The sequence below is a fragment of the Cataglyphis hispanica genome, chromosome 4, assembly GCF_021464435.1.
Source record: "Cataglyphis hispanica isolate Lineage 1 chromosome 4, ULB_Chis1_1.0, whole genome shotgun sequence".
Classification (NCBI taxonomy): domain Eukaryota; kingdom Metazoa; phylum Arthropoda; class Insecta; order Hymenoptera; family Formicidae; genus Cataglyphis; species Cataglyphis hispanica.
In genome coordinates this window covers 2,207,027-2,228,471 of record NC_065957.1, presented here as the reverse complement: position 1 = coordinate 2,228,471, position 21,445 = coordinate 2,207,027, and the positions used below count along the sequence as shown (strand labels likewise).

General features: G+C 36.4%; 1 protein-coding gene and 1 long non-coding RNA gene across 6 annotated transcripts in view; one reads left to right on the top strand and one right to left on the bottom strand.

Moving 5' to 3' along the window:
- LOC126848628 (uncharacterized) overlaps window positions 1–9,793 on the top strand; it is a 69,707-nt gene extending 59,914 nt beyond the window's left edge. Inside the window, exon 2 of the long non-coding RNA XR_007687290.1 lies at window positions 9,289–9,793. This is a non-coding gene — a long non-coding RNA (uncharacterized LOC126848628). The remainder of the gene's footprint in view (window positions 1–9,288) is intronic.
- LOC126848602 (telomerase-binding protein EST1A) overlaps window positions 1–21,445 on the bottom strand; it is a 95,986-nt gene that overhangs the window by 39,368 nt on the left and 35,173 nt on the right. For all 5 annotated transcript variants that reach the window (XM_050589596.1, XM_050589597.1, XM_050589599.1 and 2 more), the window contains exons 18-19: window positions 3,410–3,591; window positions 2,071–2,144 (exon numbers count right to left, since the gene is read on the bottom strand). In XM_050589596.1, coding sequence (XP_050445553.1) covers window positions 2,071–2,144; window positions 3,410–3,591 — 256 coding nt within the window. The remainder of the gene's footprint in view (window positions 1–2,070; window positions 2,145–3,409; window positions 3,592–21,445) is intronic.

Below are 21,445 nucleotides of genomic sequence, written 5' to 3'. Positions count from 1 at the left end.
GACCGTGACCTACGCCACGCTCGCTTCCATCACCTCCTCCCTGGCCACTAACCCCCCCCCCCTCTCCACCCGCCCTTAGTGAGATATCGGCTCTCTCGCTAGAACACTCGCATTTATCGAGCAAAAGCACAGCCACAATCGAATGGAATGTATTCAAAAATTTGTGTACGCTCTTTTGTCGCCGTATTCGTAACTATTTTGGATTTTGTTGTTTCCTGTTTTATTAAAACACGGTAGCGTTCGTTTAAAGATCCAGAGTCTACCCTAGCAGTATAAAAAATTGATGATTTTTAGAAATTTTTTTTTTTTTTGAAGAATATTAAAAATTGATTTTTTTGGTATTTTACACATATTTTTATTGATGTTTAAATAGTACGTCAATATTTTTGAATCTTGAATATTTAGCTTTTTTTTGTTTGTTAAATATAAGCCTCTGCGCGTAATGTGAATTGCGAAAATGTAATTAAAAATGCATGATTCGATGGTGTGACATATTACTATACTACGACTCCTCCTATATTTGTCTGAAATGGAAAATTTCAGTCTAGTTTTATTCCGTAGGATATTTTTGAAATACTAAATCTAACTTCACTAGAAAAAAAATAAAATATAAAGTAGTGTCATTTCAAAATTAGATATCTCAATTTTGCCGAAATTTTTTCATTTCTTGAAAAGATTTAAAAAATATTAAATATTAATCTTCTAAATTCTAATTAGGTTCAATATCTAGAAAATATCCTATAGAATAAAACCAGAGTTTTTTTTTTAAATTTCAAACAATTATACGAGGAGCAGCAATGTCATATTATTATTTTTGAGCACGTATTGAACAAAAGAAAAGCTAAATATTCAAGATTTAAAAATACTGACGTATTGTTTCAACATCAATAAAAACGCCAAAAAGATCAATCTCTAATATTTTTCAAAAAAAATTCATCAATTGTTCATACTGGTGGGCCCTTAAATCTACAACTAACACATATAAAAGATTTTTGAAAGCTAGAGTGCCTGAGGCATATTTAAATGAGTCTGATTATAATTTATTTCGATATGATAGCCAAATGTGATTAGGTCACGGTACGATTGGTAGCATCTTGCGCGCTAATGATCCCTTGCTCCCAGAATCTAAGTTATCTCAAGGCCATACGTCAACAGAGAGCATGATTGCGCTACATGTTAAGTGCCTCGCGCTCCATTCGTGTTGTCCTTAAGGACAGCTAAAACCCCGAGGCTGAAGACGATCGAATATAATAATCATTTTCGAATTAATATTCTTCTTCGTACAATAATCTCTTCCGAGCAAAAAAAAAAAAAAAACTCTGAAGGATATACGAAAATGATTAATTTCCGAGTCTACATTGTTTATCGATACCAAAGTAAGTATAACAAAATCAATTAATCTCCGCCCTGCTATTACATTCAACTATACTATTTAATTTGAAATTAACGTTATAAATAAACATTATGAGAAACCATTTTAATGTTTACTCGGGTTAAAGATTACTGTTCGAATTATGTCTTGTATTACACATATACATATCTAGTTCTCATTAAAAATTAATTATTGATTAAAAAACAATTATTAAAAAAAATTCCGAAAAATAACAATCATTAATGAATAAATACGCTTTCGAATGGATGATGCGTTTCTTGCTATCGGTCTTTCCGATAATCGAGTTTATGGGCTTAATAAATGCTTAATAAATTTTTTTTTTAACAGCGTAAATCTCGCACTAGCGCGGCTGGAAGTCGCGCATAATTGCAATTCAGACCGCACAAGCCACAAAACCGCAAGGTCGAAAAGTTCGAGATATATCGCGCATTCCTGCTACAAGCATGATGTACGTTCGTTTTCATAGGTAGCGTAAAATTTAATTCTAACGTTGGGTCTCCACGATTAACAAAGTTGTAATTAATCCACAACATAGAAATCAGTCCGTGAAGCGTACGAAACTTATTCGTACGTTGCGAAACAATATAAAGGGATTAGACGCCAAAGCCGAGAACTGCTGTGACTGAAGATCGTGCTAATCCCATTTCGTTGATTGAGTTTAAAATTAAGAAACTTACCCGACTCTGTAATCCGTGCAAGATGGCGGAGGATTCCAAACTGTACTATGGCAGAGCATCCAGTCGCACCAGATCTGCAAAAACAAAAAGTAGCAAAATTTATAGCTCATTGATACAAAATCGACAAGAACATACGTGATTGATAAAACTTATAATGTTAATTGTTACAATAAAAATGTCTGTGCGTCAAACATCAAAATGTGAAAAATAATAAGGGCTCAACATTAAAAAATATTTTTAAAAAATTATTATTTGATATAAAAGAGGCTTTTGTGCGAAGAAAAATTATAATTCTATTTACAAATTGTAACAGCATTTGAACAGTAATAATATAAATATACATATATAAAATTATAAAGAAATTTTGATTACTTAGAATATCAAAGATATTTTTAAATCTTCTCTTCTAAAAATATGTTTTTTTTTCAAAGGAGATAATAATATTTTTCGACATTTTTATTTGTCATTTAGTCTTATCAAATATTCAATTGTCGAAGAAGGCGCGATAGTGCTTGGCTATTTATAGACACTCGCGCAAGGCGCTTTTTTTCATCGAGCATCGTCCATCTATCCTCAAAGTGAAACGTATCCAACGGCCTTGTATCGCGTCTACTTTATCGGCAATATTAATGGTCTCACCCCTCATACAGTCATATGCACGAGTCTGGCTATTATTCCTTGTATCAGCTCGCATTCCAATAGTAATCATTGTTTCTTTTTTTTTACAGTTCTTTCTCATTAGTCGAGATTATGATAAGTATGAATTACTAATACAAATGTAGTAATTTTATAATATTTCTACCTATATATATATATATATATATATATATTTTGTACCTATATATGATAAATATAAGCAAAATGTTTATTTAAAATAAAATATCATGAACCTGATTAAATTTGGCCAGCACTAGATCATTCATCGTTTTTAGTAATTCAAAAATCAAATTAAATAAATAGAAGATTCGAGCTCGTAAAGGAAACCTGACGTATTGACAAGTGGAGTTCAGGTGCCAGTCAACCGACAGCTTGTCATAAATTATCCTGAGAAAATCGAAAACAAATAAAACAGCGATATAAATGGACGATGAAATCTTTTTTTACGACTACACGCATATTACGAGCTGCCGAGATTTGAGAATATTGAACTGCGACCGCCAAAGAAGAGACTGAGAGGTTGGCCATCCAGATTTAATTATGCCGAAGAGCCACGAACGATGGATGTGATCGCGTGAATGTTTCGACTCTGAAATTGACTTACGTCCGACTTGCGTCGCAATTAAGACTTCGCTCGTCTGATACTCGTATTGATAACGGAGAAAAGAGGAAGGAAAAGTACCTTAATAGCTGGTAGAAGCACTTGCAGATCTTCACCGACTACCAACCTCGGCTCCTGTCCGCTGTCCAGCTGAGCTTTCAGCAAGGATACGCCGCGTTCCAGGATCAGACTGAACATCTGCAGTGACACTACAAGCGCCCGTTCTTGAACCTCCGATCTATATCCCTGCTCCATCTGGGAATCTGCAATCAAGAATGTCGACAAAAATATAAGATAAATATATATACAATAAAATCGATTCTCTCTGGAAAAAAAGCAAAAAGATTTTATTTTTATTCCTGAAAAGACATTAAATATATAAAAATAATTCAAAATATCATTTTGCAAAGATTATATGAAGATGCAAGAAACAGTCTCATAAAAATTAATTTTTTGGAAATTTCAGATTCCATCATATTTAAGTGAATCGTGAAAACTTGCTCGAAACAATTTCATCTCGCACAGGATACACTGTCAGAAATCATCAGTATCATCATTGAAAAGAAACTCATTCCAATTGATTACGGACAACAGCTGGGATGAGAAGAGAAAAAAAGAGGTGCGAAGGAGGACCTACCGCGCGTGGCAATATCTGGACGGCAAATTAGTGATGATTGTTCATCAAAAGAGAGGAAAATGCGTAAGCTAATGCCGGTAGCTATCACGTTTTGGTCACGATGATGATGATGATGATGATGACGATGATGATGATGATGACGATGACGATGATGATGATGACGACGATGATGATGATAATGATGATGATGATGATCGGTGATGCGCAATCTATTCGGCGTCGCGACCGGATTCGCCATTGGCGGCCGCGCGCTCTTCTCTTCAGGGCTGTCATTATGCGTCATATCGAAGCTACGTGACGGGACGCGGCTCCCGGCGGATTCCAAGGAGTGAAGGTCATGACATGACCTTCTGCGCCATCTCCGAGTCATTTCCAGATCGTTTCCTGGAGATATTTCCTCGGAGAGAATCCGCCTATGTAACGAATCGATTCCTCGAAAGAAAACGATATCCTCGATAATCTAGGCAGTATCGTCCATGAGAGAAGCTTAATTTGCAGTAACAGAAAATGATCTGAATATCATCCTCTGTAATTTCGACGCCCATGGAGAATATGAATTTTCTTCATTTCGTCTATTGGTTTGAATCGTAAGATCACTGTCTCACTGCAAGATCTATTTTCATTTGCCGAAAGTGATATATTCTTGCAAAATTTCGCAGATTTCATTAAAAATTTTATATAAAAAAAAAAATCAGAAAATATTTATAAAAATATTAAATTCACAGTATCGACATATACAAAGATTAAATCTTAAAATGAATTCGAAATAAAGAACATGGTTAAACTTGTCAATATGCTGTTGATGTTTCACGAGAAAGAGAGAGAGATTTGTCATTTCACATGTGTTTATTCGATATTTGACATTTTAATGACATCTTTCATCGTTCTCGAAGATGAATCGCTGATCGATACCGAATATTTCACGAGAACAATGCCGCACTCAGTTATTTTCTCATCTTATCTTAATACTATAACCATTCGGATTCTACCTCACGAATACTACAAATTTTCCCGCGAGTATTCGTTCTCGGCGAACAACCCGTCGTTACCTTGTGCATCTTTATTAGCGGGCTATAGCGAAGCTAATTAGATGAGCGTCGCTAACGATGGTGTAATAGATTCGCGCAAGAACACCATTTATGGAGACTACTAGTATTTATTAAAGAAAGAAATAATGCAGCCTACCAAGTTACATAGATATAATTCTTTTTTAAATTTATTAGAAAAAAAAAATATTTATTATTTTCTTCCTTTCTCTTCTAAGAAACATTATTTAACCCAGAGCAATAAACTAGGAATAAAAAATTTCTACAAAAAAGAAAAAATATATAGAGAATATTAAGATATAAAATATGTACGAAATAAATTGAATATATATTATTAAAAGAAACATGAAAAAAAAATAAATAATATATACTCGTTAGTCGACTTTATCTTTTATTTTTGATAAAAATTGACGGTCACTCCGAAAATACTAAAGAGCATAATTTTTCGTGACGCGAATTAACTCTGCAGAATAGAAGGATAACACAAATCTAACAAGCGAGAGAGCAGCGCACGTCCATGCCATCCTCCATCAAGCGTTCCATACATACGCACGAGAGCCATATTCGAAAGTAGACTCTGGCAGTTTAATTTATCGTGGACAAGGATAATAATTAGCGTTTAACCGCGAGGTCGCTCTGAGAGAGGAAGAAAGAGAGAGGAAAAGGGCCCGTATAGTCCTCTCTCCTTATCGAGAATGTAAAGGGTAATTAGTTAGAGAAGATTTACAGGGAGAGGCCTTAACTAATTGCCACCACGATCATTAGCGAAACTCAGGCGTATCGTTTTCTCTCGCGTCGACTTCTCCAATTTCCTCGTCTTTCGCGCAATCTAACTGCGATCGTTAATCCGCGAATAGACGCGCCTGTCGCACTGTCTCTCTTTCGGAGAACGGCGTGTAATTAAAATATATTTACGACAATTAACAATATGTAACGATATCCGGACGTCAGCGAGCGATGAGAAGTTTCCGTTTGAAATTCTGTGAGGAAAGGGGAGGGAAGGAGAGATAAACACTCGATACGGATCAGTCGCAAGGTGAACGAACTTTGCGAAAGATACGGCACGCTTCCTCTTATCGAGATGTTTAACTAACGAAGCGAATGCGACACAGCGAGATCCCGCGCTCTTAATGAAGTCGGTGGGTAAGCTCGGCCTTCCCGGTTCCCGAACCGATATTTTAACGCGATTACGGACAGGAAAACAGACGGGATCGAGTCACCGTGCGCAATCAAATTAGCCGCGTAGCTATAATAATTCGATTATTAATGATTCTGGTAGACATGGCGTCTCTCGTTCATTGGCTTCGCGGCGCGCCAATAATAGCGCATTTTTACGCGAGATATCTTTTTCTACTTTCAAATTAAGCGAAAATGTTGTTAAAAATGATATTTACAAGATTCCAAAAAAAACTCAATTCATAATTCAAAGTAAACTCCCGAAGGAATTACGTTTTACGTTCCTCTTTGCGACAATCCAATATTGAAACTTTATTTAGTGAGAAAAGAAAATGAATAAAATTTAAAATTGTTTCATTTGAGAAGAACACCTTCAATCGTGACTTTCTTCACGAGTAAAATAAATCTATCGTTAAATAAAAGAATATTGTGAGATTTCTCGTTTCCAGGCTTTTGTCCAGCGTTTTCATTTTTTACGGAGCAACGATATCCCCGTAGAAAATCTTTGTCAACGCATATCGTTCTATATCGAATATAAATATACATACATACGTGTGTGTTACTCTCTAGACTCTTTTCACACGAGTTAGTCTTATAGTATATTTACGTTAATATTATGCCAGGCGGAAAGAGAGAGATGAAAAATGTATTACTACATATGTGTAATATATTCAAACGTCTTCCTGTGTGTTGTCAATTATAAATTCTATATTTTTTTTTTTTTCCCCCATTCAAAGTATGTGATGTTTTTAACTCGTTCTAAACAGTCGTTTAGACATCCGATCACTTTTTTTTTCTCTCTCGTCAGTGTTTTGATAGCTCTTGGGTCCTTAAGTGGTTAACGGTAAGGATGATAACCGATCGGCCGTTCAGGTGGCAATATCGACGAATACCGTTGTCTCTGATGGACAAAGCACGCTTGTTTCGAAGTACCCGCGGTAACACACAGAGAAGCACTTGTTTAATTCGTTTATACTACCCCATTCTCGTTTAGCAAGGACTAGGAGGGGGCGGGGGATGGGAACGATGAGCAGACTATTGTCTGAGGATAATCGCATTTTAATAGCCGACACGGAGAACCTTATGTATCGTTAAATGTAGTTATAATGCGGAGCATCGGGCGCAAGAGATATAGGATGATTTTAATGGCCGCGAATATCTCTCGGCTGTGCGTTTTACGCATTATTTAAGCAGCGCGGCACGCACGGACGCGCAGAACCGCGCGCTCGTTTTGCGGTTTAACATTTCAATCCTCGCTACTGCATTTTACCCGCGTTCACCGCGCGTTATACCTTCCGAGTCGTTAACGGCTATTATAGAGATATTATGCCGCTCACAATGTATCGTGCAACCTTTACGACGTTGCATCTACTTGGCGGAGAACGTGTTTTTCGCGAATATCGTTTCATAATAAAGATATTAAATTAATCGTAAAGTAGCCATCGATTTCTTTTCATAATTATTATTATTATTATTATTATTATTAATACGCTTGTTTCAAAACTTATCTATCTTCTTTTTTTTTATATATATGTTCTGTTTTTCTTAGTTTATTCATTCACCAAAAAATTCTAATTTTAACATATATTTTTCAAGTGTGATATTTTATTTACATTGATTTAGATTTTTTTTATTGTCATGCAAAACATTTAATTTTGACGTATACAAGACCCAATATATGTCGGAAAATGGGTTATAATCTCTTCCTTAATGCTTTGAACATCATTAAACAAAATTAAATTGTGATCCTCCCTTTTTTTAAATTTATACATCTCGATCTGCTTTTTCATGTTTATACTCTGCTTCAAACTTTTCTTTCATCCATGAAAAAAAAATTAATTTATATATACGCAATATTTTTCATAAATTAATTTTTCTCATTAAAGCTGACATTTGACGCCGAGTAATAGATGTGACCAATATATTAACATCGCACAACTTTGACACTTACATATAATTATTCGTGGCAAAATGAAAAAGTCATCCGTCGCGGAATCAGAAGCTTTGCTCTACTCCCTTACTCTCATCATTCAAACGTACCCTTTCCTTTTCTCCCCTACGTTAAAATACAACGCATTGCGCAATGAATTCAGCTCGATGACTCCGATGATAACGCCTTCCGAGGACGACGACATGCCCGAAGGTAAAGACGATAAGCTACGAGGGCATCCGTAAGTTATCGGGCAAAGGCATACTGAATTCTCGCCATCGACCTTCGCGCGAGGGCCGTTTACATCGCACTAATCACGCAGATTAATGGGTACCCCTCATTAGACCAGCCCGACGTAATCGTCATTTTATTAGTCATTTTATCGGTGCATTCGCACGCGCGCACGCGCATTTTCCAGCAGTAATATCCCACTCGTGTCACATTACCATACTATTAACATAGTGCATACCTCGCGGCTTCGGTTCAACGACTTCAACCCTTTTAGCGCCGGCGCGCGACTATACTTTATTTAACTTTAAACTTAATTTCCGCCCATCCCAAACGCGTCTCTTTCAATATTAAAATCTCTTATGACTATTTATCTTTTTTTTTTCTAAATAATTTGCACTCTTCGGATTTTCAAAATCTTCTAACAAAATATATGTGATTCTCTTCATACTTATTATAAATTAGAAAAGATGTAATACTCGCAACGATAGATAGATTCATACACAGGATGTCTACTCAAATCTCGTACAAAGATTGCCTGATTTTTCAGATATTTTTATGTAAAATACCAGAAATAAATTGCTAAATTTGCAAATGTACTGGAAAAAACTGAATAGCTTTCGTAAGATGAACACATTTTTCATTTGTATATAACATATTTTCATATTTTTTCTATTAAAAATTACGATAAAAAATATGTATTATATATTCAATATTTAGTTAAAATTATTGAATATATAAACAGAGTGATAGATATATATTTATATATTTATATTATTTATAATATACTTCAAACATAATTTGGCTTATCGGCGGATTATCGACCGCTTACAATATAAGAGGAAAATTATCTCAAGGAGAGAATTTTTCTCGAGTCCCAATAAAATTCAATACAAAAAAAAAAACTCCTGAGGGTTCCAACCTTTTCCACCTTTTTTTCCAGGAATGGACACTCTGATATATATATAAAACCGATCGAGGGGCAACAGCGTGTGTATTCCAATATGAGAAACTTAGCAAGGAGATACGCGCGATCGTTTCTCAGCTGCTCGTGCACGCGACACCGCAGAAGAAGAATCACTTGGCGGCAGGCGCCTGGCGCCAAGAACACGTTAGGAGGAGAGGCTGCGTCGCCGCCAACTTCGCCGTTGCATGAACGAACTGTAAGATACACCAATTGCACGCATCGTGTGCGTATGCAGGCACCAGGTACACACGAGATATGCGACGTCCTTGATCATTTTTCAGACGATAAGGAATACATATGGTTCGCGTAAGGGAAGCTGGATAGGAGGAAGGCTCTCGGTTGCCTCCGTAAGTCTGTTAAGCTATCGTAAACTGGTTCTCTCGTAAGACTCCCTTTGCGCCGCAAACACGAGATTTAATAGAATGGCGTCGAGCGACGCCGACCAGCCGGGGCCGTTCGATTACGATATTCCCGATATCTCCCCGCACATTCCCGATGCCGCTGAATCAGATGGCAGTGAGATAAATTTCGCAAGAAACGACCGTTTCGGGCCGATGACCCGCGCGAGCACGCGTTCTCCGGTCGACATTGAGAGTCGAAGGAAAGAAGACGAACGGTCTCATCCCGAAATTCTGCACGTCACGATATCGCGGAGCCATCATCATCTTGATGAACGTGAGTTGTTTGTGATCTGTTAAGAATTTTTTTTTTTTTTTATCGCAAAATATACTCTCCGATACTCATATGTATAAAGAGATATTGGATCATATAAAAACAACTATATCTTTGATCATAATATTTCTCGAAGCAGTTGTTTTGTTCCATTCAATTTAATTTCTCTCTGCTCTGTGTTTCCTGTACATATTTATTATCTTCGAGTTCAGAGGATAGCTCGTGTATAATTATATTTCGAGTCGAAATTGTTCTTCTACTTTTTGATCTCAATTTTCAATCCAAACATCTACTTTTATATTTTAAAAAATCAGATTAGCTTCTTTGGAAATTATATAATTTCTAGTTTGGTTCAAAGATTCTCTTTATATCTCTAAATCATTCATTTATCATTTGTTTAAAATATAAAGTAAAAGTATTTAATTCCATATCAAATCCTATACTCAATTCCTATATAAATTAAACCTTTATATATAAATCTTTAGAGTCCATAAACGTCAGAAAATTGAGGTTGAAAATAGGAATACAATTTCATACAATAATAAAAGTTTTGCTCGTGTTATTAATAATAATAAATAAATAATAAAGACTTGTAACGAGTACTCGTTATATCAAAAAACAATATGATATCAATTTATTAATCTTTTATTCTTGACTTTTTATTGTTATATTATATGTATAATTATATATGTATAAGTATATATTAAATATTTTGTGTTATGGAATGCACCTGTGAAAAAAAATATAATATTTTTAAACTTAATTTGTATCTTTTAAGCAATTAACTAATAATTAATTCTGATATATTTATTCTTTTGTTTTTATTCTATGTGATTTAACTTAATATCATTGAAATGAAAATGCTGATATCAAGTCAACTTTACTATTTTTAATATAAATTTCTTGTCAATTAGAAAATAATTCAGGATTACAACAATAAATTATCATTTAATTATTCTAACAAATTTAATTACTCGCGGTACTCGAGATACACCAAATTAATAAAAGTTTTTATATGCGCGTTTTTCTCTTTCATTAAAAATTGATGACTTCACGAAAAATGACTTTCAACATGTCTCAACATTATACATGTCTTCTCTCGACTTAACACGAGAAACACATCAATCTAAAATATAAATGATGATGCGAATCGCCCGTTTCGACAATTGTACACTTTTATCTCTCTAAAAAGAGCGATAACTAAACGCTGGCTCGAATTTTCACGTTGTAATAAGAAGGAGAGCGCAAAAATATAACATATAGCGTTTTCATTCGTCCGCAAATGAATCACGAAATCGATGTGCCGAACAATAGCGGCAGTTGGTAGCGAGGTGCTGTTGGCACTGATGATCACGTCGATCAGCGAAGAGATTAGCATCTCTCGAGAGCGACTCGCTCGCCGGAGCTCAATGTTCGACCTTGGCGAGACCTTGCGAGGTCACCGACATGATTCCGTTCTGTCCACCGAGCTCGCAGCTCGGCAGGGATTAGGAGAGTGGTACATTACAGAAGAGTAGTGTGGGAGTTCAGAGGGGTTCAGAGGCAAGATGGGTCGGCATGAAAGACATGCGACGTTTTGTCATCCACCACAACACATCTCCACCTGTGTGGAGCAGCCGACTAGGCTTTGACATCTGACTCATTCTTCTCGCGTCAGCCGCAGCTGGACCAATATGATGTCGCTGAATAGGCGCGTAATTGGGCTCGTTCGTGGAAAAAGGTTGACGCAGAAAAAGCGAATAAAAAATCTTGGGGAGCCCGGCGTCGAGAATGGGACCGTCGCGATGCGGCGGATGTCGCGAACAATCCCGTTTGCAGACTAATCACAGGGTGATTTTAACGCCGGCAAAAATGGGTGAAAAGACACTTTGCGCAATCACGCAACGACCAACACGCGAACCTAATCTTCCTCACACCTTCGTGTTCTTTATTTATGCTATATCCTTCCTGTTTCAATCTTCAACGTGCATGCACGATAGAAACGATCAACCACGAGCTTTCTACAGAGTGGATAGTATGCAAATTAGGCAACAGTAATCTGCTGTGCGCTTGCTGCAGCATCGCAAAAAATTCTTCGATAAAATAATTACTTCGCATGATTAACGAGCCGATTTAAAATCATAGAACTAGATTCATAAGTCTTTTATTATCACATCATCGCGCGTATTACTTCAAACAGCTTGCATAATGTAACGAGATTTTAGCCCGATATGCTGAAGAAGATGAAAACCTCATGCTTAAATTAAAATGAACCGTTTTGCGTAGGAAAATGCGCAAGAAATACATAACAACGAGCGAAAAAAACTTTGAGCTCGTGGTCTGGAAAATGAAACATCTTTCTCTCTTTCTCTCTCTCTCTCTCTCTCTTTCGTCTGCTCGATAAACTATTCAATTCTCGCAATTTCTGCATGAACGATCGTGGTGATATGAGATTGCTACAGGACTTCCGCGTAGACGCGAAGCCGCGAACCACCCCAACAACAATCTCGCGTTAACCATTTACGTGCGCTATTTGTTACGCTTGCAGCAGTGATTCGTAAGGGTGTCGTTTATTCAAGAAAATAATCGAGAAACGATCATAGCGAATCCGCGAATATTTCTGCATATTGACATTGACATTAAACGCTCTTTGATAGATAAAAAAAATCTATGACAATATCAAAAAGAAATGATTAGTAACAGTAATAACATCAGAATCTAATCCTGGAGATAATTTTAAAGAAAAAAATTCATGTAGGTGAGAAAGAAGAGATGGTTACTTAAATCTGGAAAACTAAAAACAACTGCAATATTGTTATAAATGCAATATTGTTAATCTAACATAAGTAATTAAATTTTATATAAAACTGAAATTTTTACTTTTTGTTTCTGGAATTTCTGCCTTAAATTGAAAATTCCAGAATTCCGCAAGTATATTTTTATATGCAATGTTATGATAAAAAGGCCAATGAGAGTAAAGATAACTCTGGATTAAAGAAGTTTCTCGTTAGCGGTACAAAGTAACACTCGCAGTTATCATTATGCGAGATAATTTTCAACATCGGGACGCATCGGAGGATGCATATTTCCTCGATATTTCCGCGTGTGTCGCGGCATCGCGGCGAATCGAAATTCTTGCGGCAGGTATCTCCTGCAGTTATTGTGCGCGCGCCCCTTTTCGCGGGAAGTTATATATTAACAGTCGTAAACGCGCTTCGCAAAAGGCTGCTTGCGCCTCAAGGTATAAGTGTTCGTGCAAATACAAAGTAAAGGCATCTTTTTCTCCGAGTTGTGCGCGCCGAGTTGCATACGAAGTTGTATGCTGCGAGAGCGGAGAAACTCGCACCGGCTAAATTTAGATCTATAAATCTAAAACTTCAAGTAAAACTTATATATATGGAAAGGAAAAAAAAAGGAAATCTCAAGAATTCGATTCTCGAACCAAGTCACGAATATTCCAATGATCGCAAATGTCCAGATACCCCGCAGCAGCACAATATAATGCATTATATATATATATATATATATATATATATATATATATATATATATTATAATATACAGAGTGTTTCAGAGTTAAATGTCCTAACTTAAAATATGAATTAAAAATTTCAAAACCAAAAATATTTTTCTCTGAAAGTAGTGCCCATAAATGCTTTGTTTAAGAGATATTGGAGACCTTAGATATTGATAGATTGACCTTAGATATTGAAGAACTTAGGAGAAATCTAAACTAAAGTTACGGATAGGAATAATAAATTTATTGTATATGCTAATATATATTTGTAATTATACATGTCAATATTGATAAAAAACGGCACAAACACTATATCAACATATCACTGAAAAACTTTCTCAATGACATTTCTCAATTTGTTCGACGCTTTCGTGAAGTAAGCATCATTATGCCTTGCATTTATTCTAAGGGAATATGCCGATATGATGTTCGTGTGATTTTCATATTTTCTAATAATAAAGTACTTGAAACATACTATTAATTTATTAATTATAACTTGATAATAGCTTCATAAAATTTTATAATAAAAATGTATAGATATTAATATCTCTTAAACGAAGCGTTTACCTCCAAAGAAAAATTTTTTCTTCTTTTGAGATCCTAAATTCATATTTTAATTCTTAAAACACCCTGTATAATACATAATTATATATAAAAAATATAATACTAACATATTATATATTTTAATATATTATGTATATTTCATACAATTCCCACATGTATACATATATTATATTCTCTTAATATTCAAACATGCATATTAAAATATTATTCCCTAAATAATTTCAGCATTACTTAAAAGAATAATATCTAGTCACTGGAATACTCCATATAATGGATCTGAATGAAAACAGGTGAAGTTTTATTATCGTACGTTGATGGGCTATCAACGACGCTAATAGAGGCACGTTCGGATCACCCTGGGAAAGTTGATTTTGTACAAACGCCACACGTTTCTTACAACATTCTTCCCCGTGCGGAATCTCGCTAGGCATTTTCCTGGGAAAGCCAGTATCGTTATTCCGTGCGCGTCAGCCACGAAGAAGAAGAAGACGAACGCGTACGTAAGCGTTGATTACCGGACGACATTCGCGATTCATGCCGTTTCATGGCAGTGACGCGCTTAATGACAGCGCTATTAATTTGCAAAATTGTCGTTTATCTGGCGCGACTCCGAGACTGTTCCTGTTGCCATCCCGTACTCGTTGTAAACGAGAGGACTGTCGCGACCGCTAGTTAATTGATTAATCGTCCTGTTAGCCAATTTCGCGACGTCGCGTCGCGCGCGAATTAATATCCAGACTTCATTTATGGCAAGGGTCTATAGGGGTTTAACGAGTAGTCCGTACACATGGTTACGGACAAGCTTACTTTGCATCAGTTTTTGTTAATCGTGAAGGAAAAGAGATGTGCATATATGAATATGTACATTTTAACAGAAATCAATTATTGAAGATTTCATTCAACGCTCGCATTTTTATACTCCATGATTTCAATTCAAACAATTATTTACCTCTGACAAAATAACTCTTCATAGAAAAATGTGTGATTTAAATATAAAAAATTAATTAATAGAAATATGAAATAAGAAAATATGTACGTATGCACGCAATCTGCATACAAATCTTTTTCAAAGACACAAATAAAGATCAAAGGAATAAACGCGAATGTGGCGCCTGACCGGCGCCGCAAGAACATTTTAAAGGTCAAAGTGGAAGAGCAACGGCATTCCAACGAATGCTTCGATAAATCGAGAATTCAGATCGTGAGCACGCAACAATAAGCGTTGATTGATTATCTACCTCGATAAATCGGTATTATTAACTTTGCCGTTAAGTTCAATCGTGGCAAGGTAGAGAAAAAAAGAGGCTCGCTTACGTTAAACGGTATTAAAGTACGTATGAGATTCTTTTACTGTTACCATTATTATCCAGCTGTGATATGTTTCATGATACGCAATCAAGCAAAGGAAGCGGGTTTTAATAGCCAGATCGAATTAGTCGCGATGCTACCTGCGGAACAATCGTCAATTTGTTGTCGGCTTAACGAAGGAACGAAAGTACGGAATATCTCCGCGCTCTCTCGTTAAGCAATCTTGTCCCGAGTCTACGCACGTGATTAGAAGGGCAAGAAATGAACGGAGAATTAGATTCAACCGACTTTTGATTCGCGGCCAAAAAAACGTCGGATAAAAAACGCGACCAATCTTGGCAAACGCTCGTTCTATTCGTCGTAACTTGCTTTACTTGAAATTTCAATTTACAAGACCAATCTGTGTGCATTCTCCGATCGAGAATGAAAATTGAATTCATTGAATTTTAATGATTAGTTATTATTGGTTTCTTATATGCATCCAATTATCAAACGAATCAGATTATCAAACCGTCCAACGAAATGGAAAAAGGAAAAAAAATACGATATGCTTTCGCGTATGTTCAATTAAAGAATTAAAATTTTCATTCTTGTTAAGAAAACTTCGCCACGAAATTTTAACGCTGGAAAACATTTCGTGTAATATATGTATAAACTGAAACTTATGTGAGTATACTCGTCTCGTTGCTCAAGCATTGCGATCTAACACCGGCATCATCAACGTCACCTCCGCTGTGCTGGTTCGTTCACCCGACCTTGGCAAGGTCACGCAGTCAGGATAAAAAGTAGCGAGGTAGAAGCGCGGAAGGTAAGACGAGAAGAGATTCGACGAGAATGGGGGGGGAGGAGGGTGGAAGAGAGCGAGGAGAGGGTCTAATCAACGGCCGGCGTCATGCTCCAGAGAGCATTGCGGGAAGGGAAGACAGAAAAAGTGGTGAAACGGCCGTAGGGAGACAGGAGATCGATGGCGAGAGGTAGGAAGAGAAGATCGAGCGAGAAGAGGGAAGGCGATGCGGGCGCGAATAGTGTCGATCGACCTCACAGCTTAAACATCACATAGGGGATTTCGGCGAAAGACGTCGATGGCTCCCACGAGGGTCGAAAAACGATAAAGCCATCGACACCGCTACTAAAAAAAAAAAGAAAAGTCTACGATTCCGATTACATCGAATACTTGGGGCAAGTAAATTTAGTTTTAGCAATTCGTCCTTCACACGATGCTTCCATCAATGATACGATTATCAATCTTCTGAAATTTCGCCCTTTTAATATTTCAATTGTCATATCGTACGAATGTGATTGATTCCCGTTTAATTCGTTCTCACATTTGTTATTTATAATGAATAATAAAAATAAACAAAAAATAAGACTATTATTTAACAAAATATAAATATAATTTAATATAATTCCTATGATTATTAAAAGCTTACCTGTAGATGGAGAAAGAGTTAATATACATCGAGTTAGATTATTAAATCGACAATAATTCGATATAAATCACGTGATCTTACATTCGGCGTGATTTCCATTACTGCACGATACGAGTGCACGTTAGTCAAGGCGCTGAGTTAAAAATAACATCTCGCCAGATATTTATAGCGGCAAAGCGGGGAAAAGGGAGTGAGAGAAAGAAAGAAAGAGAGAGAGAGAGAGAGAGAGAGAAAGAAGAGGGCGAGGGTTAACGGGATAAGAAAAGAAAGGAGAACGCGCATCTCGTACCCTATCCGCGACGATATACCTATAGCTCGGAGTCGCGGGAGAGCTCAAAGGCAAGAAGAAGTCGCGGGTAGCACAGAAGGCGGATAAGGAGAAGGACAGAGAGGGCTGTAACTGTGTAACCTGCCTGCCTGCCTGCCTTCGAGTTGAGTAGCAAATGGAGGGAGAGACACAGCCCGAGTCTCGTACATAGCACGGGGTAGCTGAAGTGGAGCGTTGCCGGTGTATTAGACGAGTCCAAGAACATAAGAGAAAGAGAGAGCGAGAGAGAGAGAAAAGTGCAGCAGCGGCGGGTGCATTGCGCCCGAAGCAAGATGGCCTTGACGTGGGCCGATCGGCGAGGGCAAGGACGACCGCCCGAGGGATATCCACCTCTTTTTATCCTCTCCGCAGTCGGCAGTCGCATCGACCACAACGCGACTGACGGCTCCTCTTCTTCTTGGCCCGCAACCGCGCCCCATCTATTACAATACTGCGACAACGACGACAACAATATCCCTCGGCGATATTTGCCGGAAGATTTCATAAGTCACTCGACTCCGCCTCCGCCGCGGATATCGCGAAATTATGCTGATGTTATACGGGGGAGGAGTGATTGTGTAATGTAATGTATGTGAGGAAGGGAGTAATGATACTCGATCTCGTGAAAGAATATTCTGGATCATCGCTGGCTCCAAGAGTAGCGAGATGATATAATTCGAGAATTGAAGTTGAAAACAAAAGCGTGATCTTGATTGTATCTTCAAATTGATAATTACACTAATCTAATTGAATTACTGCTATTTGAAACAGATTTTCTTGCGGTTGCTTTCAATTGAGAAATTAATTTTATTGATGGATGAAAAATTTGATCATATAGGTTTTGATACTTAATTCGATCTTCGATTCTTGATTAAAATAGATTAAATTTTTTTTTTTTTTAATTTGTTTTTTTTTCTTTTCTTGTCTATCGAAACCAATAAGTTAATTTTTTTTTTAGTAATGTGCTATTATCTCTCTCTTTGTCTCTTTCTCTCTCTTTCTTTCTCTAGCCTTAAAAATTATTTTAAAAAGTGAAACATAAAAACTGATTCTGATAAATAAAAAGATTTAATTTTTCTGCTCGTTTTAATGTTTTCTTTATAAAACTTACAATTGGAGTAGGACTCAAATTTAAAAATAATTTTTTATCTTCATATTCAACAAAAAAAGTACGGAAATATTTTTTATTCGATTAATTATCAATTGCATCTTTCAAGTATTAAAAATGCGGACTTTTGTCAAGCTATATAAATAACAGATACTATCGGATTTCCATCAACGAGTTTTACCCGGCGGAACAATCTCATCCGTCACTCTCGTCTTTCTCGTGTTTTTTAGTTTTTTTTTTCAGCGAGACGACGAGATCTCGTCCCTGAAAACTGTCCGACTTCGGCAATCGTTCCAAAAAATAATTCGTAATCTTACGCGAGAATAGTTTATCGTCCATGCAAGTGGAAGACGTCCGATCGGAAATCGATTCACGTATCAACGACATGAATCCGATAAGAAAATACGTAAAAGAGAGACGAAATATAGAGAAAATTCAATCATTACGAACAAACGCTCAAAGTCGTCATTTTGAATTCCTAGTCATTCCCATAATGTAAAATAAAATACAGGAGATTTTCTTATTCGTCCTACTAATTCATCTCCGAGCTATTTCCATTCGAGTTTCTTTAACGACGTGAGAGAGATGCAACGACAATTAGAAGAGAGAAAGAAATTTCAACAATTTAGAAAAACTACTTGTTTACATTAATCGAGATATAAAACACTTGCGAAAGTTTCTCGTTTACTTTGATATCTCTAGAGCAGGAAGTTTCTTCTACTTCAATAACTGAGATTCTCTTTTTCTAACATTCTTCCTTCGATCTTGTGATTACCAAGATTATTTAAAACGAAGTGAGTGATCAGTTGGACATAACGGAAAATAACATTCGGTATAAAGGGGATAATCTTACTAATCACCGTGGAGAAAAGTGAGATAAAATTGATTAGACAAGTCAATTAGAATATTCAACTGCTCTCTGATAAGCGAAGAAGCCACAAGATAAGATTTCCTAAAGACAGCACATAAAATCAGCTAATTAATGCGTAATGAGATTTTAAAAGAGACGAGACAATACATTTAAATATATCAATTTAAATATTGTCCACACAAAGATGGGCGAAACTCTATTCTGATACAAGTTCAATTGTTTTATCCCATCTTCATCTTGCTTCTATCGATATTTTCTTTTATAGAAAATAAGATCTCCGCGCCAATGAACCTTCTCTCTAAAATTTAGACATTAATTTTAACGTGCGTAAAGAAAGAGAGAAAAGCTAAAAACGAGTCTAGAGAAACGGAAAGCGCGAAGGCCAGCGAGGGGGGCAAACACAGAGTTTATGCAAAATGACCAGCGTAAAAGTATCGAAGTGCTATGTAACGCACGACGAAAGTGGCGCGAAAGAGGCGTGCCGCCGTCGCACCGAGAATGAAATATCCGCGTTGACATATTGACACTGGGGAGTCGTAATTCGCGCCTCTCGGGCAAACACAGAGGGCTACGTTCAAACGTTCGAGGTGGAGAGTTGGTTCGCCCGATGTTCAACGGTGCACGCTCGTGAAAAAGATCCTTTCTCTCTCCCAAGGGCGAGAGAATCCGTTTCGCCTCGCGGAGCGTGTATGAGCAAAGAGCACCGGTGCAAACACATCGGCGTGTCGACCGGGCTGTTTGTTCTGCGTCGATTAATACTCGAACGCGGGCGAAGCGGAAAGATCCGCGGGAGACAAGATATCGTGGTATAGAACGTTGATTATCCATCGCTAATCTGAGCTAGATCAATTATACTGTACAAAAAAAAATTAATGACAATTTTATTAAAAGAATAGAGCGGACATGAAAATTTGATTTCTATTATTAAAAGTGTAATTAATCTGTAGGATAATGTCGTTTATTTTTTAAATTAGATATTAAGTAAAAAAAGAAATGCCATATCAGAGAGTTTTGTAGTGTAGCTTTATTTAAATTTATTTATTCTCTCTTTATTTTCAATTTATTTTCTTGTTTTCCATGATATAATGATTCCCTTGTAGGTGTGACCCGAATATAATCAAATATGTTTTCAACTATTTTTGTTTAAAACATAATATGAAATATATTATTAATATACGCTGTCAATAAAAAGTAATACTGTTTAAGAAAAAAAAGAAAAGAAAAACTTAAATCATGAAAAACTCACGAGAGATATCTATAAAATCTGTAAGCAAATCTCATAAAAGAGTCTAATTCTTATCAAAATGTTTAGATACTAAAGTAAAAAAAGAAGAGAATTAAACAATCCGCAAGTGATTCAAGGTTTGCCAGATGCGATCGCGCTTGTGAAATCTTTCCACAGCGTCGTTACAGGTCGTAAAGGTCGTCGCGTATCAAAATGTACAAAATCGTTGCACTTTCCACCGCGGTACGTTCAATCTTACAATACGATGCGATGGATATTACAAGCCGCGCTTCTCTCCATCCAACCGAGTGATCGTCCAAACCTCCAAGCCCCCCTCCTCTCCGTTCCCCGCGCGTCCTCGCGCGCGCTGCCACATTAAAATAATTTAATTTAATACCCGGCAATTCTGCTTATTGCCATTGCAACATCAATTTTAATAATAGCCCTCTCAGTGAGCGAGAGCTTCCCGACACCCTCTCGGCGACGGCGACGGCGGTGTTTCAGTGCCTCCGAAGAAACCGCGCAAAGCGCGCAATACACATTCGATATTACGACCTCGCCGGTAATGACGTTTTTTTCTCCAATATTACCGAGAAATTTTTTTTTTAGAATGCCAATCTATTTGCACAGCGCGCAACGAAATTGGTCGGCAGAAAGAGAAAGAGATTTTATACATACATATATATATATATATATATATATATATAATTAAAACAATTGATATATCATTTACTGAATCTAAATATAAAAACGCATATTGAAAGACATAATTAATATATATTCTATAAATAATTTAAATTTAATTTTACGTATATATACACGAACACGCGTGCACAGCCGTTGTTACAGATTATACAGTAACTCTAATAATTCCGCTACCTGAAAACGTTCACCTTTTCCTCAATGATTTATAATATATGTAAAAACGAGAGTAATAAAGATTTCTTTTCTGATCATTTATAAACGAATTGTCAAATATTATATTTTTCATATTTTTATATAAGATATAACCTTATAAAAATTCATTTTTACATTTAAAATTAAATTTAAATTATTTATGCTGAATATATATTAATTATGTGTTTCACTATACATTTTTATGCTTCAATCAATCAATGATATATCAACTGCTTTAATTAAAAATTTAAAATT